This window comes from Phodopus roborovskii, unplaced genomic scaffold, assembly GCF_943737965.1.
Source record: "Phodopus roborovskii unplaced genomic scaffold, PHOROB, whole genome shotgun sequence".
NCBI lineage: Eukaryota > Metazoa > Chordata > Mammalia > Rodentia > Cricetidae > Phodopus > Phodopus roborovskii.
This window is the reverse complement of record NW_026125281.1, coordinates 31,801,336-31,828,921: the sequence shown is the minus strand read 5'-3', so window position 1 is coordinate 31,828,921 and position 27,586 is coordinate 31,801,336. Positions and strand designations below refer to the sequence as shown.

The following is a 27,586-nucleotide window of genomic DNA, read 5'->3' as shown; positions in this document are numbered from 1 at the left end:
TACACTAGAGGTAAAATTAAATTTGCATTTCACGAAATTAATGATAGGAGCACTTTTACTCTAAAAACTATGCCAATAATTTCTGAGCATGTTATCTGGACATCCTGTTTTATTTCCTCTGCAAACCCTGTGGAAATAAGTAGCAGTCAATCATATATTTCTTTATGAGATAATGCTAGATAGAAAAATGCTAATTACTTTTCTTGGCAGACTCTAAAGCTGAATTTATCTCCATCCTTTATAAAACTTATGCAGGGAATTCCCCAAATGAGCATAGAATTGTGTACTGATGATTCCTGTTCACATCAGGGCTCATTTCTCTGACATCTTTAATGAAATGAGACATCTTCAGTCCTGAGTTCCCTTGACACAATTCTGTACGTATGCTCTCTTTGTATTAGTTGCACCATATCTTAATTGTCTGCATTCAGCTGCATTCTGTCTCCATTCAATACCTAGAAATGACATTGTTGAATCACCCCTATACTTGAAAATTGGTGCCAAAGGGGCTGAACAGGAGATTCCTCAATCGAGAACACTGGCTGCTTGCCAGAGGACCCAGATTTGTTTTTCATCACTCACACAGTGGCTTACAACCATCTATAACTCCAGTTCTGAGGATCTGATACTCTCTTCTGGCCTCTACAGCACTGCATGCACATGGTGAACAGACAAACTTGCAGGCAAATACACATGCACATTTAAAAAGGTTTAACCCATCACTAAAAATTGCCATTGGCGCTATTTGATGTCTCAGAGATCTTCCATCTACAACATGTCTGTAGTTGAAAGTCACTGTTTTCTCTTTGGATTTGCCCCATGTTTTGGAGCTGGCTCTGTTGTGGAGAACCTACCCCTTGTGTTATGGAGCTGGCACTGTTATGGGGACTCTCAATTCCATAATAAAGCTGTGAGGAATGGAATCTACCATCTGTATCACACTTGAAAGAACACTACTATAAGTAGTTCTTAATAATTAATTTAGGTTTCCTTTTAACCTATAATGACCTTCATGTTTTATTATATTTTAATTTGCTACAATGGCTTCTTTTCTTTATGGTTAGAAACTATCAAAAACGTATTCTGCTTTTTCAAATAATTAGCCACATTTGTAAAGGTGAAATAAGTATGTATAATTTATCTTTACATTCTGTTAAATAATGCATCTTATTAATTTAAACATAATGAAGAAAATCATGTTGGAAACGACTAGCTGGCAATACTATTAATCTCAAGGCCTTGAAACTCCAGAATCATTCTGATGACTAAGGGGCCATAAGAAAATGGAGTCTTCTCTATGCCGTGAAAAGACCAAATCTTTTCATATCTGTCAATTAAATCAGGCATTCCTGGCCAATACTCCTGCAGAATCTTGTGCCCAGTGGATCCCCATATCATCACCCACTGGGCTTTTTCACTTCACTCAAGCACTGTGTTCCATTTTGCCCTGTTTACCCTTCCATTAACCCCAACATAGTGTGATGCTTGTACATTTTGTTAATCCAAAAAAAAAAAAAAAAAAAAAAAAACTTATGAGGTAGATAATATTGTCGGCTCTCATAGGACACTGACGGATGCTTGGAAAGTAAATTCCTAGACTTTCTTATCCTCAATTACGTGAGTTGTATTTTCTTCTTAAAAACAGAGTATGTCTGGTAAAGGTAACAAGAGAAAAATCATTTTGCTTTAAACAAGGGCGCCATCTTGTGGATAAACAATCTTTAGTAACCTATTAAAACTTGAAGTAAATCTTGTTTTACGTCACATCTATATGACTTCTTTTATACAGAAGTACTTCGTACAAAAGGCTTCATATGTCCAAATATCTGACTAGTAAATTTATCTGTGCGACTTTTGTTCAGTTTACCTGATATCTTATAAGCTCAGATTTCAATAATTTGCCATATCTCTAGACCATATGAAATAATTAATTTCATATGTGTAAAGAGGAAGTGTCCTCACTATTCTCATAAGTATTAGACCACATCTAACTTTAGTTGTGTTAGTTTTTGTGCATAAATGGTGATATTTTTTCATGGATGCATTTGCAAACCTTAGTGGTCTGGGTTTAATATCACACCACTAGCCTGCTCTATCCACAAAATCGGAAGTTAACCAACAGCCTCCTAAACAATGAGGGCATACCTTGAGGAACCCAAGATACATTTTTTAAAGATACCAAATCAGTTATTCACAGACAGAAAGAAGGTCATACTGAAACTCTTCATAGGCATTAAAGATATTCATTACCAGAAGCTAAACTTGGAGGCAAGGTAAAAATAGGGGGGAAAGGAAGAAAGATGTCTGATGACACAAGCTGACAGACAGACAGACAGAAACAACATGTAGTTTGTGTGCTGGCTCCTGCTTCTACATGTTGGGCGCAGCCCCACTCTCCCAATGCCACGCCCTGTGCAGAATTTTACCACAAGCTCCATACTCTTGCACAACTTTTTTGTCCTTATATCCTCTCTAAAGATGCCATTAGGCCATTTGCATATGCTTTCGCTCAGTTTAGGAGTCATTCCTCAGAGATAGTGCTCATCAGGCCCAAATAACCAACAACACTCATGTCACCAACCAGATGAGATAGCTGGATAAAGCATCCCAAAATCCCTCCTGCCAGGATGGCAGCTGTACGATTTTATGGCTGAATTCTCATGTCAGAATGTTTCGGGAATCTGTGACCTTCTACTGAGCTTGTAGATTTAAACTCACGTATTTTGTCACACTATCAGTACAGCTCCACAACCTGTGGGGCTTTGTCCTGGAATCATGACTCGGGCGGTGAAGGAATGAACAAAGAACAGACACACAGCACACCTACAGAAAAGCTGGCATCAGATGGGATGTACTTGCTCCAATGGAGCAAACCCACCGTGCAAGAGAAGCCAGGCACTTGAGCACTTTTATCATGCACAGCACACCAGGAGTGCTAGCTAGTCTTGGTAATAAGTCTCAGGAGGCCTGCAATCCAGTTGTCATCATCCAGAAGGAGGAAGCTACAGTCCCTTGTTTTGGCACACATTACCATATTTCCTACATCCATGGGGCTAAGGCACTGGTGTCCTTGACATTGCTATGTCCCCATTAACAAGTCACATTCTCTCAAGACTCCAGCAACTCCCCACATCATTGTCTTCCTGTTCACAGCCATTGGTTAAGTCTTATTTCATTAGCAAAAATGAGAGAGAGACAGAGAGAGAGAGAGAGAGAGAGAGAGAGAGAGAGAGAGAGAGGAGAGAGAGAGAACAGTCTCAGCATTTGGAATGAGAGATCTGAGTATCTTTGTTCAAGTCCTTGAACTTGACTTGAATTATAGGATTATCATTCACCCCAAACAGCACTGCCTATCTCCTCACACGCAAGTGCATCTTCCTTACATTCTACCTTGAAGTCTGGTGTGGGTGACTCATGGGGAAGAGAATGTCCTGTAGTTTTGTCCCCCAAAAGAAGCAATTGGTCCTACCTATAAACACCCTTGATGGCTTCAGAAACTTTTTACAAATCCAGAGGAGCCTCAGCTCTATTGCATCCTGAACATATGAAGTCTACAGTCAAGGTTGGCTTTTCAGAATTTGTTTTCCTTTGACTCAGGATTCCAGGTCTTATATGTCTTGTGTTTTCTTTATCTCGTTGCCTTGTTCACATCTGCATGTCTTCATCTGAGCTAAATTCCTCTAGAATGCTAGAGATGTGTCCAGTCAGATAGAATAGCTCCTTCTCTAACAGGGTGCCCTTGGTTTTCAGGGAATTTCTCTCCCTTCCTGTAGGTTGATCTCAAGCACCACTAAGTCTGTTAGAAACCAGAGTGAATAGTGATGCCTATCACTTTCTGAAGGATCTGGAGTTGGATTTGGTCACAGCAAAGGGGAAACAAACTAGAGTTGTCTACTATAAATGTGAATATTTGAGGACCCTTCATTTTAAAGTTTCATTGGTCAGTTCTTCAGGAACATGCCGAGTTCACTATACTGTGGAGCACAAAGAGTTGGCCTCAGTTCATTGCTGCCCAAGCACCAATTCTTTGGAAAAATACATCAGATCAGCCAGGCGACAAATGTAGCAGTGCAGGCTGTGACCAGTGATGCTTACACATGCCGGTTGTTTCTATTAACAGCTGTCCTGGCCATTTTTCTCTGCAAAGCTTTCAAAGGACTTAGGAATTTTCCTATGCAAAAATTACATTTAGATAATCTTATAATGAGAGCAGGAAGCAAGAATACAGAACAAAAGTTAAGACAAAACAAACAAAAACAATGGCAAAAACAATCCCAGTATGGGTTTCTGGTATTCGGGTTTCTCACAGTGAGCCCATTGGATGTGTTACACAGGCTACAGAATATTCATGTGGTCTCCCTGTGATATCTGTCTTTGTGTTTGGCATTACCACACCTTGGAGGTTATCATTAATGCCACTTGTGTGAAGTGAATGCAACTGACAGGGTTGAAAGGCTAAAACTAGCCTTCTAATCCATCTCATCCCTGTGCTCTGCCTTAGGCTGTGTCTCTTCTAGTCTGTTCGCCATTCCTGCTCCTCTAATGGGAGGTGTACTCATTTCCTCATGTCAGTCACAGCCCCTTCCTTGAGGAGTTGCAGAAATTTAAATATCTCTTCCGACTAAAAGGGAAAAGAGCTGTTAAAAATTTCCACAACAAGATGAATATTAGCATTTTTGACCCCTGTGCTTAACTTTTTTTGCATCTTTACTTCAATGGCACAGAAATATAAGTTACAGCTCTTTTCCTCCTTTTCCTGAGTCAGATTAATTGCCAAAATAAGTTTCAAAACAAGCATTGTGTAGGGATCAATTAGTTGTCCAAATTTTTAATTAAATAAGCACCCCAGTGCAGAGTGACAACTACGTGCCTGGGCACTGTTCTTATGTGCTGCGGATGTGAGCAAGACACAGTGCTTCCCTCCTGGAACTTGTATTTTCATGTGTAGAAAAAACAGAAACCGACCAAATAAATGTGCAATATGTCAAAAGACAGTAAGTGTTATGGAGAATACAGCAAAGATTATATATAATAGGTATTTTGGAGTGATGTACTGTTTCACATAGGATGATCAGGAAGTGCCTCTCGGACAGTGTTGATCATTATACACTAAATATTAGCCATACTCCCACTTTGAATGAGTGAGTTTGTTAAGTGGATAGCAAGCCAATGTATAAGTAGCAATCATGAAATTGGGTGCTCACAACTTCCAACGAAAGTAGTCTAAGGGACCCATTTAAAGCAGCCAACTGGAGTTCCCAATCAAGAGAGTCCTTGGCAGAGTGGAGTGTCTCCTTAGGTAAGACTTCTAAGTAAAAAACAAATAACAATGAATAGAGATAGCATCATCTGATTGGATGCTGGGAACATCCAGCAGAAATCAACTGGGAGGTTGTGGCAGTCAGCTGGAGTACCCACATTGAACTTTCCCTTTACGTAGCAGCTTCCCATGGGTAGCCAGACTTCCAGCATCTTTCCCCCCCCCCCCCCACTGTAGGCATGCTTATGTTCTGGGATAAGAAGTAGTCATATTTATTGGAAACAGCCCACCCTCTAGCTGTTTTCAGGAACACAACAATTTTACTGTCCCAATTTTCTGTTATATTCTTTCCTTGTCACAGAGTTGGGGAGTGGGACAGCCATACCTAGACAAAACATCTTGGAAGACACTTTTCAGCAAATTTGCTTAGCTTTGGAATGGCATGGGGACAGCCACACGTCCAGAGACAACTTCTCTGTGATCTCCAAGAATGCAAATCACTTTACCAATTAAATGGGCACTACATATGTGATATCTGAGTGAAGTCTAAAGGGTGGGGTGGATGGAACAAGCTGATATCTTGAGGAAGAGTGGTCCAGGCAGAGAGGATTGATTTGGTTGATAATATTTTTAAAAGGTAGTGATGAGAGGCAAGGGGGAAGGCAGTGTCAGAAGTTGGGAGGCAGGAGTTGTCTGTACCTTTGGCTAGACTGATAACAATGGGAGGTAGTGACCATGACTGTTTAGCCTCTGGAGCCGTTCATTGATGATAGAGCCTACAGGAGGGTGATGGGGGATGACCTTCTGTCTCTCATATTGGTTAATGAATAAAACACTGTTTGGCCAATGAGGCAGGAAGATAGGCTGGACTAGGAGATGAGGAGAATTCTGGGAAAGGTAGGCAGAGAGAGCCCGCCAAAGTCAATCACCATGTAGACCACAAAGGAGTAGCAGTTTTGGGCATTCTCTGGTAAGCCAAGACCAAGTGGAAATACATAGATTAATAGAAATGGATTAATAACTAAGACAGAGCTAGCCAATAAGAAGCCCTCGCCATTTGACCAAAATTTTTATAATTAATATAGTCTCTGTGTGTTCATTTAGGGTGGAAGTGGTGGTGGGACCTGGCAGGTCAAGAAAACCAGCAACAGGAAGGTTCCTAGGTGGGATATGAGGTAGGAGGAAAATAAGAGGCTTCCAGGAAGGTTCTGAGTTGTGCTGCCCTCCACCAGGGTTAGAGCAGCATGTCTTCAAAGGAAACAGGTAATGCAGACTCATGGTGGTCACAGTAATAAGAATGTGAGTGAGTGACAAGTGCTCAGCTCTCATAGAACATCCATGTCCCTCCATATTCAAGGAACATCATGGAAAACAGGGCAGAAAGTATGTAAAAGCCGGATGCTGTCCCCATGAACTCATAGCAGCCTAGGTTTCCTGCACAGGGCAAAAACAAACAAACAAACAAACAAATACCAGGTTAATGCCAATATTCAGCTCATGGATAAGAGAGGAACTAATGGGTCCAGCATCCTCCCCAGAGAGCTACTGGCAGTTGATAGCTACCTCATCTGATGAGTTTACACATGCTTTGGTGGAATGCTCAACACCCATTCCTGTGCAGGCAGCTCTGCCTGCACAGTAGTTCACACAGCTAACAACAAAAAGAACAAAAGAAAATGACTTGATTGTGAGAAGGGGACTTGTCTGGAGGATGGGGGTTGGGCAGGGTGGGGGAATGTGGTGAGAGAGCTGGGTGGTTGGTATGACCTGGGAACATTATATATGTGTATAAAATTATCAAACAATTATTAAAAAAAAGAGTGACTGTGGGATTTTTCTAAATAACTGCCATATTATTTGCTGAGATGGCAGGATTATAAAAGGAGTGGGGTGGCAAGTAGTAAAAAGATTAAAAGTCCAGTCTGTGGAATGCTTGGGGTTTGAACTGCCCTCTAGACAGACAAGAGGACATACTGAAATGGTAGATGGATGCCAGGCTCTACCCAGCTTGAGGGATTGACCTAACTAGGACAGCAAGAGAATGAAGAAAGGGCTGACACATTAACACTTTTAAGGAAAAGGTGGGGTACAGTGGGCTGTCCTCACTCTGGTAGAAGGTACCAACTTTGGCAATAGGCCGGAACCTCAGTTTAGGCAGAAGAGTAGAAGATGGGATGGAAAAAAACCAAGCGCATATGTTGAGGAAGGATGATCCATGTAGAGAGGACTGATTTGGTTGATAATATGAATCAAAGAGGCAGATTTCTTTTATATAGCAGAACTAGGAGGCAGTGTTAGCTGATCTCTGGTAGGCATCCATGTAGGGGAGGGATCAGGCTCAGGCTGCAGTCATCCCAGAGGAGGAAGCTGTGGCTGGTAGTTCTTGCACACACTAGTCAATCATTCATTAGCTAATGAAGTCTTTGCCATGTCTCAGAACCTCACCTGGGGAAGGCTTTGCCTCTCCCATTGATTTGAAATATTGGTGTCTTTGACATGGCCCTACCCATGTCAACAATGCACATTCACTCAGGACTTCATCCATTTCCCATAGTAGTATGTGAGGAACTGGGGTATGGAGACAGAAACAGATTGGAGTGCTATCTGCATATAAATGATATTAAAGCCACCGGATTACAGAGTCAGCAGAGGAGAGAAAGGTCTTTAGGGCAAGTATGGTCATTTCCAAAACCATAGAGACTGGGGATGAGGATGGTTTGAGGAGTGAAGGAAAATGTTGATCCAGAGACAACAGATGGATGGCCTCATCTGGAGAAAGAGTACACTCACCTAACTGCTCCCATGTGGGCATGGCAGTGAATTGCCAGTGGGTTTGAAGACATAGATGTCCAATGGCTAGACTGTGAATGACTGGGCTAAGGATGACGGCTGTGACCGCACTAAGGGCCTGTTTGTAGCTCTCAATCACACATTGAAGTGAATTTACCCATCATGGTGTGTCTTTTTCTGGTATTTTTCAGTGGGCTGATAGCAGCAGTCAAATGGTTGGGCTTAACCAGAAACGAGTGGATAATTGGTGTCTCCAGATCCTTGAGCCGTTCCCTTTCCTTGTGAGGCTCACTGCTGTTTCATGAAAAATGATAGGTGCATTTTATATAAAGTGGACACTAAAAACAAAACTTAAAAATGAAGATAAAAGTTTGTGTTTGTGCCGGGCTTATAAGTAGAGTAATACATATATAATGCCCACCCATTCTCACTATACCCGCCCACTCTCATAAAACCCACCCACTCTCATAAAACCCACCCACTCTCATAGTACCTGCCCACTTCCTGTAGCCAGAGGAGATTCAAGTGCCCTGTCCTAAAACACCTGCTCAGTAAACTGTGATGAACTGAAGAGTCTGAAATACACTCTGAAAAAATTAGAACTGATTTAATGTTCATTTAGTGACCATGTTACAAAATGAATGTTAAGAGGCTACTGTCTTCTTTGAAAATGTTAATATTTTCTTTCAAAAATGAAGAAACTAAGCAGACTGTTGGATGTAGGAAAAGCTGTTCGTCTATGTAAAGATCAAAGAATTCTCCTGTTTGAGAGGGGGCCATGCTGTGATACAGAACAAAAAAGGAACTGACTTCCATGGCCATGGTTTTAGTTCAAATAAGTTGTGTAGCAGTTTAAATACAGTATGGTGCATTAATATATTAAGCAATACCATGTCCCATTTTCAATGTAGCTGATCTCTCTCTCTCTCTCTCTCTCTCTCTCTCTCTCTCTCTCTCTCTCTCTCTCTCTCTCTCTCTCTCTCTGCCTCTCAAAACAAAAACAGATTTTGTTGGAGCCAGGAGTGATCCAGGATGTGTTAGCAGCTGGCAGTCACCTACAGCTGTTGGAGCTTCTCAATTTGTGTTCTCACTATCTCATCCAGGTATGTGTGCTTACATCTAATAATTGTCCTTTCATACTCCATTTTCCCTTACCAACTGAGGCCCAATGATAGAAAAATTATACGTGTGTGTGTGTGTGTGTGTGTTATATGATTTCAGAATATGTGGTTGGCTTTGAAATTGGAATTATTTTTATTTGATATTTCTACATCAAATAACTACTTACTACTTGAGCTTCAGGAAGCACTGCTGGATTGACTTTCCTATGGTGGATAATATCCAGTGACACGCAGACAGAGATTTAGTTATATAGTAGTATAGCTATTGAGGATTATATGTAGACATATATCATAATGCCTATTGCAGATAATGTGTGTATATTTGTCCTTTTTTTTTAGTAGATGAAAATTCCAGATGAACACTAGAAGTCCATGTGCATTGCTCCTGCCCTATCAGATGAATTTGTTGAGACCTAAGTAGCTATGTACTTTGTAGCTGAGCTCTTACATTTATTTCACCCAGGTCAAAGTGCAGTTTGAATGAAGTTACATTTTGTGAAAAGTTATTATAAACTCAGTTTTCACAGATGTTGTCCTTTCTATTGTCTGACCTCTGCTTTGTTATCAGTAATTATTGCAAGATGTTGAGCTTATAGAAGGAAAATCAGTGGATGGGAACCCATACCCCATGTGTGTATAAACAGCAGTACCTCACTCTTTCCAATAAAGTCTCTGGATTGGGTTAACTTGCTTTTAATGTAGGCTTAGATACTGTCACTCTTTTTGCTCAACTGAGTTTTAATGTCATATAGAATCATTTAGTTGAATATATAAAAAAGGTTTTACTTTTATAAATGAAAACTCCCCAATGCTTAAAATGTACAAAGAAGTTGTGTTCTATTACCAAATGCTAATGTGTTTGCCATCCTTGTTGAAACCTTTGTCTAACGGGGTTTTTAAAAAATTATTGCCACTATGATGTCTGCTATTATTTTGTTGTTCTTAAATTTCTCTTGTTTCTTTGGTGAAATACAGGTGACTTCTCTAGGAGCCCATTTTGTATATAGTTCTTATTTTAAAAATGTCCGAGGAGAACCCTTGCAGAAGCCCCTGAGCCTTCTCATTAGCAGACACCTCTGTAACTTCTGAAACTTGGATGCTGCCCCCACCCTAATGCCCACCCTACCCCCACTCCCAGAGAAGAAAAGAGGTATTTTGAGGTTATAGTGTGGGCTCCTTTTCCCTACCTTTTCAAAAAAGTTCAACATCCAAGGTCAAATCTGAAATATGAGTGATTCTTCATTGTACCTTGCCTGTATTCTTCTAAGTTTCTCTAGAAATGTAAACCAATTCATTAAAGATTAATTATTATTGAGGATGGGTCCTATCAAGTGTGTGGATGACCTTGCTTTTCAGCATTCATGTGTTTGCATGCATTCTATCCTCCACTGTAAACACTGTTCAGGGAACCACTGGAGACCACCTCTTGAGTGAAAGGTCCAATCTGCCCACTGGTCTACTGAGCTTTTTCTCAAACTCTACTTTTTTCCAAGCAAAAATTTGGACTTTTGCTGTTGCTTGTTTTGGTTTTTGAAAAAGGGTATCCCAGGCTTGCCTCTAACTCATGGATATTCTTGCCTTTACCTTCAGAGTGTTGGAATTAACTATCGAACTTTTCCAACTAAATTTCTTTTTCATATTTTTTTATCATTCAAAACAAATTTCAAATTTAAATAGACGTTGATTGTATTCTCCCTTTACCACAAGTCCTTTTAGACCTATTTTCATCCCTTCCCACACAAAACTTTAGGGTCTTTATCAAATAAACAAAAACTCAATGCAAACAACCACCTCCCCCAATCAAGTAAACAATCTTAAACACCACCTCAAAAGAAAAATGCCTAACTGCAACAAAATAAATGCATACACCCCCCACACACACAAACTGTGGAGTCCATTATATGTTGGTCAACCATTCCTGAATATGAGGCCTACCAAGAAGTTGTTGATATACCCAGTGTCACTTCATTGGAGAAAAGTGATTTTCTCTCTCCAAGCAGGTATAAGTGACAGTTCAGTTGTTAACCTTTACCCTAGTGAACCATCGCTCTGATTTCCACAGTGACTGTACAACTTTGCACTCCCACCAACAATGTTCCTCTAACTCCACGTCTTTAACAGCATGAGCTGTCACTTGTTTTGTTGACCTTAGCCATTCTGACAGGTATAAGTTAGAGTCTAAAAACCAAGGTTGTTGAACATTTCTTTTAATTACTTCTCAGACTTTGAGTTTCCTCTTTGAGAATTCTCTATTTAGATCTATACCCCATTTTAAGTTAGGCTATTTGTTTTCTTGATGTTTAGATTCTTGAGTTCTTTGTATATTGTAGATATCAGATGTATAGTTCAAGTGACATTGTCCTTTGATATGTAAAAGCTTTCCAGTTTTGTGATGTCCCATTTGTTAATTCTTGATCTTAGTGTCGGTGCTAATGGTTTTCTGTTCAGAAACTCTATTCTTGCACCAATGAGTTAATGAGTTTAAGGATATTCTCCACCTTCTTTCTGCCAGGCTTGGTGTATCTGGTTTTACATTGAAGTTCATTTGGAGATGAGTTTTCTACAGAATGATAAGTATAGATTCATTTGTATTCTTATAAATCAGCCATCCATTTTGAGCAGCACCATTTGTTGAAAATCAAGTATCCATAGGTGGGTAGATTTCTTTCTGGGTCCTCAGTTTGATACCCTTGATCAACATGTCTGTTTGGGGGCCAATGTGCTATTTCTACTTTTTGTTACTGTTTTTTTTTTCTATAGCTTTATAATATAGCTTGAAAGTGGACATACTCATAACTCCTGCAATTCTTTTAGCTGTCTTTTTTTTTTTTTTTTTTTTTTTTTTTTTGTATTTCCTTATGGACCTGAAAATTGTCCTTTTAAGGTCTGTGTATAATTGTGTTGTGATTTTAATGGTGATTGATTTTTAGCAGGATTTTTTATATTATATATTCATCATAATAATATTATATTATATATTAATCATACTTATCCATGAGCATGGGAGAACTTCCCATGTTCTGATATCTTCTTTAATTTCTTTCTTCAATGACTTCAAGTTTTTATTGTATAAGTGAATTGCTTGATTAGAGATATCCCAAGGTATTTTATATTATTTGAGTCTATTGTGAAAGGTGTTGTCTCTCTGATTTCTTCCATGGATCATTTGTCATTTGTATATATTTATGAATTTTTTTATTTAGCTACTTTACTGAAGGTGTTTATCTCCTGTAGGAGTTTCCCAGTGGAATTGTTAGGGTCACTTATATATACTACCATATCATCTGTAAATAAAGATACTTTGACTTATTCCTCTTCAATTTGTATCCCTTTTATTTCCTATGGTTGTTTTATTGTCGTAGCTAAGACTTCAAGTAATATATTGAATAGGAGAGTGAACAACCTTGTTTTCTTCTGATTTGCATGGAGTTGCTTTAGTTTTTCTGTCCATTTAAATTGATATTGGCTTGCTGTAAACTGCCTTTATTATCTTTAGGTATACCCCTGTATCCCTTGTCTCTTCAGGATTTTTATCATGAAGCTGTGCTGGATTTTGTCAAAAGCCTTTTCTGCATCTAATGAGAATGATCATATAGTTTTTGTCTCTCAGTTTGTTTATATTTATATTGGATTATATTTATCTATTTACATGTGTTGAGCCATCCCTAAGTCCCTGGGATGATTCAATCATGGTGAATGATCTTTTTAATGTTTTCTTAGATTCAGTTTGTAAGCATTTTTGCATGTATGCTCATTAGGGAATTTGGTTTGTAGTTCTCTTTGGTCTCTATATGGTTTGGGTATTAGGGTAATTGTGACCATGTAAAATGGGTTGGACAATGTTCCTTCTGTTTCTGTTTTAAGGACTATTCGAGGAATATTGGCATTGACTCTTCTTTGAAAGTCTGGTATAATTCTATGCTAAATGCCTGGCCCTGGACTTAATGTTGGGGAGATTTTAATGACTGTTTTTATTTCACTAGGAGTTATAGGTCTGTTTAAATTGCTTATATGATTGTGATTTAACTTTTGTAAGTGGTGTGTATTGAGGAATTTATCCATTTCTTTTAGTTTTTCCAGTTTGGTGGAGGATAGGTTTTTTAAAGTATGTCTTTATTTTTATCTGGATTTCCTTGGTGTCTGTTGTTATATTCACCCTTTCATCTCTAATTTTGTTAATTTTGATCTACCATCTCCACTTCTTAGTTAATTTTGATAAGGCTTTAGATTATATAATAATAAATGTTATTTATTATTCAATACAATAAGTACTATTTATTGATTTTTTTTATACTTTTTTGGGTTTTTTTTTTTTTGTTCTCAAGCTTTCAGATGTGCTGTTGTTAGTATGAGATCTCTCCATATTTTAATGTAGTCATTTAGTGCCGTTTAGAACAGTCTTCATTATATTCCATAAGTTTGAGTATGTTTTTTATTCATTTTCATTGAATTCTAGAAAGTTTTTAAGTTCTTTCTTGACCCATTTTTCATTCAGAAGAAATTTGTTCCATTTCCATGAGTATGTGGGTTTTCTTTTTTCTTTTCTCTTTTTTTCTTCTGTCATTGTTGATATCCAGCTTTAATTCATAGTGGCCTGGTAGAATTTCAATTTTCTTGTATCCGTTGAGGTTTGCTTTGTATCCCAGTATGTGTTCAATTTTGGAGAAAGTTCTGTAAGGTGCTAAAAAGAAAGTATATTTTCTTAAGGTTAGGTGAAATGTTCTATAGATATCTGTTAGGTCCATTTGAGTCATAACATCTGTTAGCTCCATTATTTGTCTGTTTAGATTTTTAAGAATGAAATGTCCATTAGTGAGAATGTGGTATTGAAGGGTCAATGTACAAGGGTCAATGTGTAACTTAAGTTTTAGTAGTATTTCCTTTACAAACATGGGTGTCCTTGCATTTGAGGCATAGATATTAAAAATTGAAATGTCCTCTCAGTGGATTTTTCCATTGATGAGTATGTAGTGTCCTTCCCTATATCTTCTGATTTGTTTTGATTTGAAGTCTATTTTGTTAGATATTAAGATGGACAAAGCAGTTTGGTTCTTAGGGCTACTAGCTTAGAATATCCTTTTCCACACTTTTACCATGAGATGATGTCTTTCTTGATGTTTAGGTATATTCTGCTGCTACATTGCTGGGAATGATATTGGGGGATTTGTTCTAGAGGAGCAAAGGGAGACATGAAGATCTGCTGTCATTTTACCTGCTTCTGTGGCTGGAGTACCTGTGGGTTCCCAGGGAGTGTCTGTAGGAGTTAAGGCCTAGGATTGAGTAAGGAGTTACTCCTAAGGGGAAGATCTGTGTGATCCACTGGAAATTTGCTCAGGTGGAAAGGGAAGCCACCACAGGCGTTCTGCTGCTACTTTGCTGTGGATGAGACTGGGCAGTGGTGGGGGTTGGTTTGGAGAGGCAGAAGGAGAGATGACAATCTGCAATGATCTACCTGCTTTCCTTGCAGGAGTGGCCAGCTAGAGCTGGGGCTGGGACAAAGCAACGAGTGTAGAGAGGGTTATCAGGAGAGGAAGGTCTGTGGGAACCACAGTTTGCAGGGAGGCTGCCACAAATGTTATTCTGAAGGTCTGGAGGTTAGACTTGGGGATTGGTCATAGAGGGATAGAGGGAATGATGAAGATCTCCAATTAGTCCACCTGCCTGAGGGTTCTTAGGGAGTGCCTTGTTGGTGATTTTCCACCTAAATGTTACATCAGTAGTTCAAACTTCATATATTACAACCTGCTCTGAGGGTGCTATTGATCGTCTTGTTTCTATAAATTTGGGTGTTATTTTAGATAGCCAACCTGAGTGGGGTCAGCTTAACAGTATCTCACACCCGCATCTATTCTCTATCACTGAAACTATTGCCTTCATTAGACACTCAGCATCCCTGCTAAAAGAGTTGCTCCTAAATGGGCTTCTTGTTTCTAGCCTCTCTTCATCCCAAGCCACATTCCTTTGAGTATCATTATCTTTCCCAGGGAAGGGAGACAGCATTTGCAGAGGGCCTGTCAATTTTATAAAGACTCACATTTCCACTCTATTGAGTAGCCCTTTCAGTCAGTGGTATTGTTTTCTTTTTACAGATGGAAGAATTTAAATTCGGAACTAGTATGTTGCTTTCACTTAGAAATGCCCACTGGCTACTTGTTGGTGTATCTTAATAAACTAGTACATGTCAGGATATTAGTTTACCTACGAAATTCTTTATTCTTATCTTCATGGCTAGCCTACTGTTTCCCAGACAGGCTGTCCTTTGCAGTATTCTATGGCAGATGTTATTTATGTAGGGGGACTTGCCATAAGAGAAGTTCTGGTAATAGGAGATACCCATTAGCAGGCAAAGGCTTTAGTTCTCTTTAATCTGTGCCCTTGTGATAGGGGTGGAGAACACAGATACCACATATACACACACACACACAAACACACATACCTTTCTCTGCCAAGAACACCATGGACCAGGGATAGTAACTGCTGGATTTGTGTCGTGTCCCCTGAAACTGAACCATTGGGAGCAACACGCTTTGCCAAGGGTGCCATCTTTTGTCATCAGCTTTCTGAAGGGAAAAAACTCTGTAAGATTTGTGCCTCTCACTAAAGTAATACATTCTATTGCCCAATTAATGGTAGTGACTTTTGCTTCAGCAGGCGTCACAGTTTTAGAATGACGGGCAACTAAAATGAAACCTTTTCTAATAAAACTACCAAAGCAGTGCTTGGAACCAACTGCCAATATCTATTTGTAGGCAGCAGGTGGCAGTATGAATCCACCAAAATTCAGTAATTCATTTAAAGCAAAATCAGGGGGAAAAATGGAAAGAAAAATTATTTATTTTGCTACGTATTAGTCTTCCGACCCAATCAGTAAAAAAGTCATTATTCACACCACACTGGGCAATATGCATTGTAATTTTTAACAAATAATAGGAAACTGTTAATGTGCTCCCAGGAAATGCAGTTTTGTCTCAGGCTTCTATGGTCATTTGTCACCGCACTTTGTGAAATCACTCATTTGTTCTAATTTGAATGTAAATGACTCTAAGGTTTTACAAATAAGGTGACAGACTCACATAAATGTAATTGCAGGGTTCATCTCCTTCTTTTTATATATCACTCATTAGGTTATGAATTAAATACATCGTATTAAACCAGGGGCATGTCCAATGATGATATTGTAATGGCAAATTACTCTATGCTATTAGAGGTGTATTTTTTATTCATGGACATTAATTTGTCATTAAGCGGCATTAGTTTAGCACTTTTATGTAGAAGACGTGACCTGCAAGAGGAGACATGCTTCTGGTTCTGAGAGGAGAGGACTCAAGGGCCATAGGTAGATCATTTTATCTGTGAGGAAACACACTGGGTGTTTGTTTCTTGTTTTATTTACTGCTTTTATGAATATTGCATAAGTCACTTCCTCAGCCTGAAGGTGTTCTCTGTATAGTACTCATACTTGGATAGTCTAGATTCTTGCTACTGGTCTTTGGATACTGAGAAGTAACCTGAAGAGATGGCAGTTGCCCACCACCCCATCCTCCATCTCATCCCTTGTATATGCTTATTCATTAGGCTTTATCTTCATGTAGTTGTACAGTTAGTGGGATACAGCGAGAACTAGGCATTTTCTTTCTTTGATTAGAATACAAAGATTTAAACAATTTATTCTTACATGAGAGTTTTGGGGGAGATTTCTGGGTAATTTCATTCCTGTTTTTATAAATAGAAGTCTTAGGGTTTCTCTTTTAAGAAGAGATTTTCTAGTCCCAACTGCAGGAAGCACTGATCTCAGAGTTATCATCTCCAAGACTGGTAGTCTCTTCAGGCAGTTTTGAGTCATCCTCCCCAGAGTTCAGGGTTCTTAAAAAATGTCTTTCCCTGCTTTTTGGTGGATCTCACCTTCTACCAACTTCAGATTTCCTTTCCCTACCTTCATGTTGCATGAACTCAATATGTGTCAAGGAGACAAAAGTTAACCTTCATTCAGTAATTTTTATCAGCTTTTTAATATTAATATATTAAATAATAGTGTAAAAGTTGTATAAGTAGCTTTCTATTACTTTTACCTACTGAATACATTTTGTTCAGGCATTGAACCCGACAGTAAGGGGCTTATATGTTTTACACTATTATAATGAATTATTATTTTTAAACTAAATAGTGTAACAATGACTTATTGGAGGCTACATCTTGTAAATAATATATTATCTTAAATTCAATTATCAAATTAGCTGTATTAACTAAATACATAGTGGCTATTCTGTATAAAATAATTTATCCTCAAGGTTGAAAAGTTATAACCCATATTCATTTTTCTCTAACACTGAGCTATTTTTTCCTATTAGAGAGAATCAATGATTATGTATTTAATACAGCCATAATCCAATGTACTAACTGCATGCCTTTCTATGCTTCCCTTGAGCTGATAGAATTGTGTTTGGAAACTATAATACAAATAGTTTAATCTTTTGGATTCTTTTTGCAGTGAAAATAACCAGGAAGGCTAGAAATATATCAACCCCAAATCATAGCCAACTACTAATTCTAATCAAGAATATTTTCCACCTAGCACAAGTAATCCAGAACACCAGATTTGCCAAATATCATATTTGGCTCTAGAAATGCATCATAAGATCTTCAATAGCCATAACACCCAATTAATTTTTTTTTCATATGCTATTGTGTTGGCTTTCATTCTCCAAGCCCATATTGAAGGATGCCAGCAACTGACAGCCCTTAGGCAGGCTATCTGCTGGGAGAGTCATTTTAGCATTTTAATTTGTTATTTGAGTAATCTGGGGTTGATTGTATCTTCTCTGAGTTTTTAAAGAAAGAAAAGTTATCTTGAAGGATTTTTCTAATATCTGTAGTTTCCATTTTAAGCTAACAACCTCCCGGCCTTTAAAAAAAAAATCTGATTTTTGTGCATACATTTTTTTTCTCAAAAAAAAGTAAAAATTCTTCCAATATCTTATGTAACTGTAGTTTAGCATCAACAAATGAAGCAATCAAATATGTATCTCACTTTCTTCCATTATTACTACTTGAAATTAGGAGTGTTCCGAATGAAATCCATGTTCCATTTGAGACACTCATTCTCACATCCATCTTCCAACTGTAAATATTTTCACTCAGTGAGATGTGTGCCCTCTTCTCTGAAACTCATACACCTTCAGTTCCTCATTACAGCCTCATGCCTCCTTTGCCCATGGCGCCAACATGGTGGGAGAAACGTTTCTTCATCTCCCATCACTACAATAGCCCTCATCTTTCCTTCATTGCAAACCTGACCCTGGGGTCTGTGCTTTCTTACCTTTTGTGCAGACAGTCTTTGATGATATCTATTAATGAGCCTTCTGTGTTTCCTCTTGCACGTCCCTTTTCTGCCTCCTAGTTCCCCTCCTTCTTTTTTTTTTTTTTTTTTTTTTTTTTGTTCTTTTACAGTCTCTTCTTCCCCCATTGTCCTGAGGATAGCAACGCTGTGTGTGGCCCATCTTTTCTGCTTACTGCTTACTGTCTTTCTACTTTGGAGGTCTCTGCATCTCAGCTCCAGACATGTGTTCTGTTAGCATTTCCACTGGATACCCTACTACAGTTCCCTGATTGTCTTCATTCAGTCCCACTTGCTTACTCTTTGCCATGCTGTTAAGGCAGTATCATTCTTTTAGGTGTCACACCCTGGTCTTTAGAAATTTAGGTTATCAGAAGAAGCCATTTCCCCATGGGTATTTTTATTTCACATGCCTTTACTTACCCAAACTAGACTTCTTAGACTGTGCAAGGACTTTATGATTCTTGCTTAACTATTGATGTGTCCTCTTCTCAAATGTGCTGTTTTGTCTTTTGGTTGGCACTGACATCATTGAGGTCTACTTTATTTCTCTTGGACTCTCCTGAAGTACTTCCTACACCCTGCCTGTGGTTATCGCCACGACAATGTCAAACATCTGTTTTTAATCTTCAATATAAGTTCTTCTCTTAAAATCTTAGATAGCTTTCCATCTTCTTATTGCAAACTAGCTTCTGGCCTCCTTCTTGCCGCCTTTATACTGTCTCTTACTGCATCCCAAGGACAGTGTACTTTGTCATCGCCAATCCTGTCTCCTGGGTTCATTCTTCTGGGCATTCTGAAGGTATTCTAGTGGAAGTCATGCCAGAGACTAGGAGTGACCCTAGAATCTTTCCTCCCTGTGGCCAGCATGTAATGTCACTTTCATACATACACGGTTCAGTTTCACGGTTCAGTTCTTGCTTTTCTATTCCTGTAACACTGTCTAGGTCCTTGTTACTTCTGATTAAGGAAACTTCTTGCAAATTACTTCACTGTTGCTCTAATTCTTTCTCCAGTGTTCTGTTTGATTGATTTTAGAAAGTAATTTTCAATCCATTAACTTTATTTTCAAATAACAAACTGATTATACTGTACTCTTAAAATCATTATTTGTTTGTTATCTGTAGGTACTGGTATAATGTTCATTCCTCTTAATTTGACACACAAAGTCCATGTCTGTTACAAAACTTTCTATCACTTTATTTATTTATTTATTTTGACAATTTACTGTTCAAGTGCTGTGCTGTCATCTGAGGGAATTTTGTTCATTTTCCTTAAAACTTCATCAAACCCCCTTCTACGTGGGCTGGTTTTCCTGTTATATTCTTTTGGGTTCCTAACATCCTAAGTTCTTGGTATGCACATATTTCCTTTTCCACAGCTGGCCGAGTAGTGCACTCAGTTTGAGTTAGTTGCCCTCTTTAACTGTGAATGTTCTTCTGGGAAGCTAATAACAATATATTGCATTTATTTATCTGTCTCTTTTTGTGTTTATTTGTTTATCTCCCTGTGACATAAACTCATACCCCAAAGTCACTTGATCTTAAGTGCCTTAACCTCTCTGCCCTTCACTGCTAGTCTGTGAAATAGGCACAGCAGCACCCTTTTATCTCTTGAAGTTGTTGAAGGATTCAGTAAAATAGTGAATGCAATGTGTCCTGCCACACAGATCCTACACCAGTAGATGCTTGAGAAACAAGAGCTAACATGGTGTGATGCTCACCGTGTGTTTACATGCTGAGTAAGCAACGGTGAATTTTGAAGCAACATTTTTCAGCTCATGGAGACGGAGCCCAGCATTATTAGTACCTGATCATTGCTATATTTCTGTGCCTCTCCCTACTAGAATTCTAGCTTACTAAGAAACTTTCCAAAAGAACATTATAAAATTATTCATGAGCCTTAGATATTATGCATACAATTGATTATGAAAATGTACCAGTAACCTAATTGTAGAATTCCTCTATTATATAGCACAAATATATTTAAATATGTCTTCTAAAGCTGCCAGAATTAGAGCATGTGCTTTTTTTCTTGTGATTTTTGAATTACTAGTAATACTTTGTTTTTATTTAATCAAAGCATATAAAAATATATTTGTATTAGCATATGAATATATGATTACTTAAGACAATCCAGAAATATTTACATTTGTGTATGAATATATATATGTATATATTTACACACCATATATATTTATTCACATATATATTTATACACATAAATACTTGGGCTTACATTATTTTATCACATCATAAATAAATCAGATCTTTATGGTCATTGGAATGTTTATTTTCTTCCTTCACAATTTGACTTTTTCCTATCAACTCCAAATGTAGTATTGAGAAAACTCATAGTCCCTTTATGTACATGATAAACATGATAATTTATTTCCCTGCATGATTCATTCCAAGGCTATTGAAAGTTGGGCTGTTTATCTGTTAATTTGTTTTAACCTGTTTTAGCCACTTACCACATATCCATGCTAGTTCCCTTTATGTTGCTTCCTTGTCTCTTAGAGTACAGTCCTTTCCTGCTGCACTGGGTTGGGTAGTCACGGAATATCTTGATTTATAACTAGGTTGTAATCCAAATAGGAAACAGGTGGGATCACAAATGGGTATGGTGCCTTGGATATTAATGGCTTGCCTCAGCCGTGGAATTTCTAAAGCTGTATACACTTTTTTGTCTTAATTATGCATTCATTAAAAGCTTTTATACCCCACAGAATAAAGTAAATATTTTTTGATCTCCATAGTGTGCTCCCAGACTGTAGATTTGCACAGCAGGGTCTTGATAATCTGAATAAATTGTATTTCCCCAAGGACTTTATCTTTCAAATAAGGTCATAAAGAAATGCAGCTCCCCCATCCTTGAATTTCTCAATGTGCCTTTTCTTCCAGTGAAGCAAAGTATATTATAGTAACAGACACATGTTTGTGGTCCACTATATTGTCTCAGTCTGTTCTTCTCATTTATCTCTGAAGTTAGTTTCTGTCTCTTTTAAAAGCTCAAGGACCATTTTATTAAAACTTGAATGAAAAACAAGAGACAAGGTAAACTGGACAGCTTCAGGGATGAGCAGCATGGAGAACAGGAAGAGAGAAAGGTTAGCCTCTTGAAGTTGGGCCCCAAAAAGCAGGTGGGTACCATGTTGGAGATCTGTATATAGTTGCCTGGGAGATGGAGGGTCTTCCAAAACAGTAAGAAAGTCTAGAGGGTCAGGGCAAGCATGTTTAGGATTGTGTTTGATATCCAAACAAGAAATAGAAAGAGAAACAGAAAAACTACCCACTATTAGACCTCAGAGAAGCAGACAGGCTCATCTGTGTTGCTCTGTAAGCAAGTACCGGTAAAGTAGTTATACATGCAAGGAAAAAAACAATGATTTTTTTTTAACCTGAGAGCTGTGATTTTTGATGATTTTTATAGAAAAACAAAATTCTGTTCAGCACTCGACATTCCCTGCCTTTTACCCAGTCAGTGAGTCAAGCTGGAAGAACAGGCAAAGCTCTTGTTGAAGCACCCTGACAGCATTTGATAGGAAATAACATTCACCCTAACTATTGTGTGTTTAGACTCTACTCTGCAGATGTGGCTGTACATGCAGTTTCAGAACCCTCCCCACATACCCAGAATGCATTGTCACTTTTCCTAGTCTTTAGATATGAAAATTTGACTTGAGACATTGTTCATTGGCTGGGATCATCCAGGAGGCCGAACTTCAAATCATGTACTTTTATAATTCTAATCTAAAGATATCATTGGTTCCTTTATGACCCAGTGAAGAAGACAGGAAATGAAAAGGTAGAAACCCAAGTAAGTGTCTACAAACAATTGAACTTATGGTATGTTTTGAGTCATCTAGAACAATATGTAAGTTGTATTCATTTTTAATGGCAGCTTGCAAATAGCAGTTGTGAATATTTCTATGAATGTCTTTTTCTGTGTTTAGGATGCCATATTTAGGTAATATTCAGTCTGCATTCTACTACCTAATTGAGTATTAAGCTGTTTAGTACATTTAGCTATCATTTGGTAAGTTATATTTAAATTCTTTAACCATTTCAATATTTGTAGGCAGGAGAGTCTGTTTTACTGTGAACCAATAAATAAGATCAAAAGTTCGATTTTTTACAGATACATTGGTTTACTTCCCTTCCATCAATTAATACTTAACAAGTAGGGACTTTGTGAAGCACTAAAGTAAGTATAAAGAATTAAAGACACAGTCTGCACCTGAGGGAAAGGTCCAATGATTTGAGCAGCTAGTGCCAGAAAGGTCAGAAAAGAAGCAGTCAAACAAGCCGGAGTGCTTTGCCATCCCAAGGGAAGGAGTCGATCAGACATGGGTGGTACCCATGAGAAGAGCGTTTAAACTCAAGACCTGCTTTACAAGCCTTATAGCCTATTGTTTCAGTCTTCAGATGCTTTGCAAACAATAATCATTTGGAGTGAAGGAAAAGTATGAGAGAATTCAACTCTGCTTAAGACTGTATGTTGATAGTTCTGATTAACACTATGGACATTGGATTTTTCTAATCATCACTAAAACCAAGAAAAATAAGATTCTCTTTCAACATTTTGGGGAGAGAGGAAATAATTTAACGTGGGCCAGATCAGAAGAGACACGATGCTCTGTAGCAGCCAGCCTTTTTATCACAGGTGGGAATTCTCCTCTTTACTTATTGTGTGAAAACTCTGTTACCTAGTTAGTACCATGAGATAATTTCTTGAGTTTAGATCAAGCATTTGAGAACATCTTTCTCAATTATTAAGTTGTATCTGTAACAAAGCCATTACTTCTTTCATGGCAGTCAAGGATATACCTCACCACTTACTATTTTTTTCATCGATAATACAACAAAAATTCTTCAGTTACAACCAGTGACAAGAATGATGACGATTAGGATATTGTATGATTTGCAAGTTCTAAAATGCAAGAGTTACTTTCTGCTGAAGATGATTCCTGATTTATGATGATTTATTTTTCAGCTTTACAATGGTATAGGAGTGACACACCTGCAGAATAAGGCATACTTTGTATGCTGACCTTTTCCTGACTTTAGTCTTTTGTGTTGTGACAAGCTCTAGAAATGCTCTACAGTGATGTCATGAAGCCACAGCTCCCAGTTAGCCTCACCATCTCTAGGGTAAACAATCCACAATTCCTGTGTCTGTCAGGGGTATGCTTACACTGCAGAGCTGGGTGGGCAAGGAGCTACTGACAGTTCAAGGGGTCATCAGAGTAGCTGAAACTTGGTACATGCTGTTTTTGAAACATGGGTCATGGCTGGCAGGTTGTATTGCAGTTGGCCCAGCAGGCACACAGGAGCTGGGCTGTGGCTCATGGTCCATGGATGTGCAGACTCTGGATATAAGATTTCATGTTTTTGCCATCCAAGAAGATCAGTAGAATGCAAGTGACTCTAGATGACATTATCTGGGGCATAGTTTCACAGATAATTTGAATTGTGGAACATAATTGTCATTACCAGCTTAGTTGAAATACTAAGAAATGCATTGGAATTTTTGGCCTGTTACACCATTACATGAGACCCATTATTGGACTTCACTGAAGCTAAGACGGCCATCCTCACATTGTCTCCCCTGTTTGGAGAAGGTAGTAGGAAAGTATCAGGGTCAACTAGATACCTCAGGCTCACTTCTTCCTCCCACCCATGCCTGTGCCATGACCACTTTCCCTTGAAGGGATAATTATATTGACTGCAATCCAGAGTAAAGCAGTAGTTAGCTTTTTTTATGGTTTTACTTTTCCTTATGACTTTCCCAAGTTAATCTCAAGAATAATTCTTTTAAGGATCTCACAGGAATACGCTATACAAAAAGTCCAAATGTGGAAAATATGTAAGTTTTTTATGAATTATTGAAATTGGGAAAGTAGCATTTATTCTATAGTTAGTACAGTTGTCGGGGACACATTTTGTGGCTGTTCCGTAATTTAACTTGTCATTCATATCATAAGAAGGGCAAAAAAGAAACCACATATCCCCGAACCAAAGAAAAATAAATATTACTTTAAAATATCCCTGAAGAACAACAATGTATGCACTATAATTCTGAATAAGAGCTAAATTTCAAGTGGGAAAAGGCGTGACAGAAATCAAGCCTTTGTAGCAGAGAAAGCTTTTTTTTTTACTCCCTAGACTTTCTTGTAACTGAGCTGTGATTTCCATTCAAACCTCCACCTCTATCTTCACTCTCTTTAAAGCCACAGTACATATGAGAATGGAAACAATCTCATAATTGAGGTGATTACCACCTAAAGTGTGTCAAAATATTCTTGGTCCAAGTGGTCAGTTGATGACAAAATCAATTTTTCTTGGATTAAATGAAATTTGAGGTTTATTAAAATATTTTTTTTTCTCAGAGAAGAATGCTTGCTTTCTACTTGTCCATTATATGTACCTGTACTTACATTGTACTTTCCAGGACTGTCAACATGAGTTGTTATTATCATATTGTCATCCTGGAAAATGGAGTGGCCACTGGCTTTGTCATTTTGCACGTTAGAAGGCTAGAATGAGACTGGATGTGGTAGCTGACAGCTGTTTTCCCAGGCACTTGAGAGTCTGAGGTAGGAAGATTGTCATGAATTCAAGGCTTTGTAGTGTGGGCTACATAGTGATTTCCAGGCCAGCCTGCACTACAGAGTGCAAACTTGTCCCAAAAATAAAAGAAAGAAAAGGAAAAAAAAAAAGGGAAAGAAAGTAAAATGGTAAGATTAGGGACGCCAATGAATTGTGAAAAAGTAGCCTGCTTTAGATGAAGTTGAGAATTGGCTTGACAGGTTGGAAAGATAGGATATTTTATCCACTTAATTATAAGTAAACAAAAAATCTTTTGGGTTATCTTCATTAAACCCTCATGTTGACCACCTACCTGTTCCATGATGGATACCAGAATATATGCGGAATGACCCTTGCCACAAAGGGCCTTGCATGTGTGGAGGGATATGGAGTTGTAACAGATACTTGCTAGAATTCTGCAGAGGGGAGAGTCAAAGCCCAAAGAGGATGTGATCAAGTTAGCCTGAACCAGGGAAATTGAAAAAGTAAAGTGAGATTTTCATTCTTTTTTTGTTCACTCATTCTTTCATTCATTCATTTATTCATTCATTCATTCAGCATGTACCTGATATTTGGAATAGAACAATAGACAAGACTGGCTGGTTATCTTCCTAAAGGACTAATTTGTTGGGGGCTGGAAGGAGATATACACACATAAGTACAGGTGTATTGAGTATTGCTGGAGAATGGAGAACAGACAAAGTGGAATAATGTGATAGGGCACCATCACATGGAGACAGAGGGACATGCTGGGCATGATGCTCAGGTAAGAAGAAAGGAATCTTTATTCCTTATACATAAATTTCCACCTGCTGCTTCCCAAGTCTGGAACATTGTTCCTGCCGTTTTGGTGCCTCTTATTCTAAAATGTAGGTTTCGTGATTGAATTAGTTATGGTGAGGCCAACAAATGAGACAATTCTTATTTAAAAGATAGTCTGAGCTGGTATGATGGCTCAGCTGCTAAAGGCACTTGATGCGAGCCTCATTCCTTGAGTTTGATCCCTGGGACCCACATGATTGATTTCGGAGAGAAACAACTTTCACAAATTGACTTCATATCTCCATATAACCTACCACTTGTATGCATATCCATGCATATGTGGACACACACACACACACACACACACACAAATTAACAAAGTAAAATATGTATCTTAAAAGGTATAAAAATCAAAAGAATTGATAAAATGTAAACACCCAATAGATGAGAAAGTATAAAAACTGTAGTCAAAGCCAGGTTGTGGTGGCTCACCGCTTTAATCCCAGCACTTCAGAAGCAGAGGTAGGCAGATCTCTGTGAGTTTGAAGTCTACAAAGCTACACAAAAAAAAAAAAAAAAAAAAAAACTCTGTAAAAAAAAAAAAACAAAACACCAACCAACCAAACAAAAAACAAACAAAAAAAATCCCAAAACAAAAAACTGTACTTGTTCACATCCCCATCTCCCATCTCCCACCTCACTAAGTCAGTATCTTCAGCTGTCAGCTCCATGCTCTTAGTAAACCCTTAGTAACTTTTCATTCCAAACCCTACTATCACCACTCATCCTCATGATCTATCCTTTGTAGTACTTACCTCAGTTATAGTTTTTCATTTATTTATAAGGGAAAGGCAATAGATGACAGATGACTGACAGACAGATCTTCCAGAAGACTGCACTCTACAAGAGCTGGTGCTTTCCTGTCTTTGGATGCAGTGTATTACAGCACCTTTGTTGTGAATATGTAGCGGGCTCTCACAGCTGGAGCCAAGCCAGTCTGCATAGTGATGCTGCTTTGCAGGATCTAAGTTATGGAAGACAGTGCAGTATCTTGAGGTTTTTTGTTTTTTCTTCTTTTTTTTTTTTCTGTAAACAAATTGAAGTCTGTTGTTGAACTTTACAATTTTATTTAAAAGTTTTTCTTATATATAAAAAAAGAAACTATGAGACAGTTGTTAGAGAGTAATAGGGCCCAAGGGATTTATGGACATGAACTTTAGTTCTGGCTACTTTCTGCTGAAATTTATGTGTTGTAGGGCTAAGGTCAAACATCCTCTATTTTTGGTGGTATTTTTAATTTGATTTGTATTTAGGTGGTAAATTAGGAAGAACTGATATTGCAAATGTTGAATTCTCACCTAAGCATAAGAGATGTGTATTTAAATTTGTATTTATGTCCCATAGTTTTACTTATATTGCCTTTGTCACTTGTTATCAAGTATATGTCTAAGTATATTATTGTTTTAATGTGTCATTTATTTATTCTTTGACAATTTCATACATGAATACAATGTATAATAAGCTACCCAACTCTAACTCTACCTCCCCACTCCTTCCAGACAACCCCTAAACATGTCTTATACTTTGGTGTTCGTGTGTGTGTGTGTGTGTGTGTGTGTGTGTGTATGATATGTGTATATTATATATGTTACCAAGTTTTAAATAGTTCATGCAATAGTCAGATTCTTACATAAAGAGAGAATTGAGAATTTGATACTTGAGGCAGGAA

At 38.0% G+C, this 27,586-nt stretch overlaps 1 protein-coding gene across 3 annotated transcripts in view; it reads left to right on the top strand.

Annotated features, from left to right (window-relative positions):
- The window catches only part of Klhl32 (kelch like family member 32), a 164,052-nt gene that overhangs the window by 67,724 nt on the left and 68,742 nt on the right, over positions 1-27,586 (top strand). For all 3 annotated transcript variants that reach the window (XM_051198614.1, XM_051198622.1, XM_051198607.1), the window contains one exon: positions 9,055-9,153. In XM_051198614.1, the coding sequence (XP_051054571.1) occupies positions 9,055-9,153 (99 nt within the window). The remainder of the gene's footprint in view (positions 1-9,054; positions 9,154-27,586) is intronic.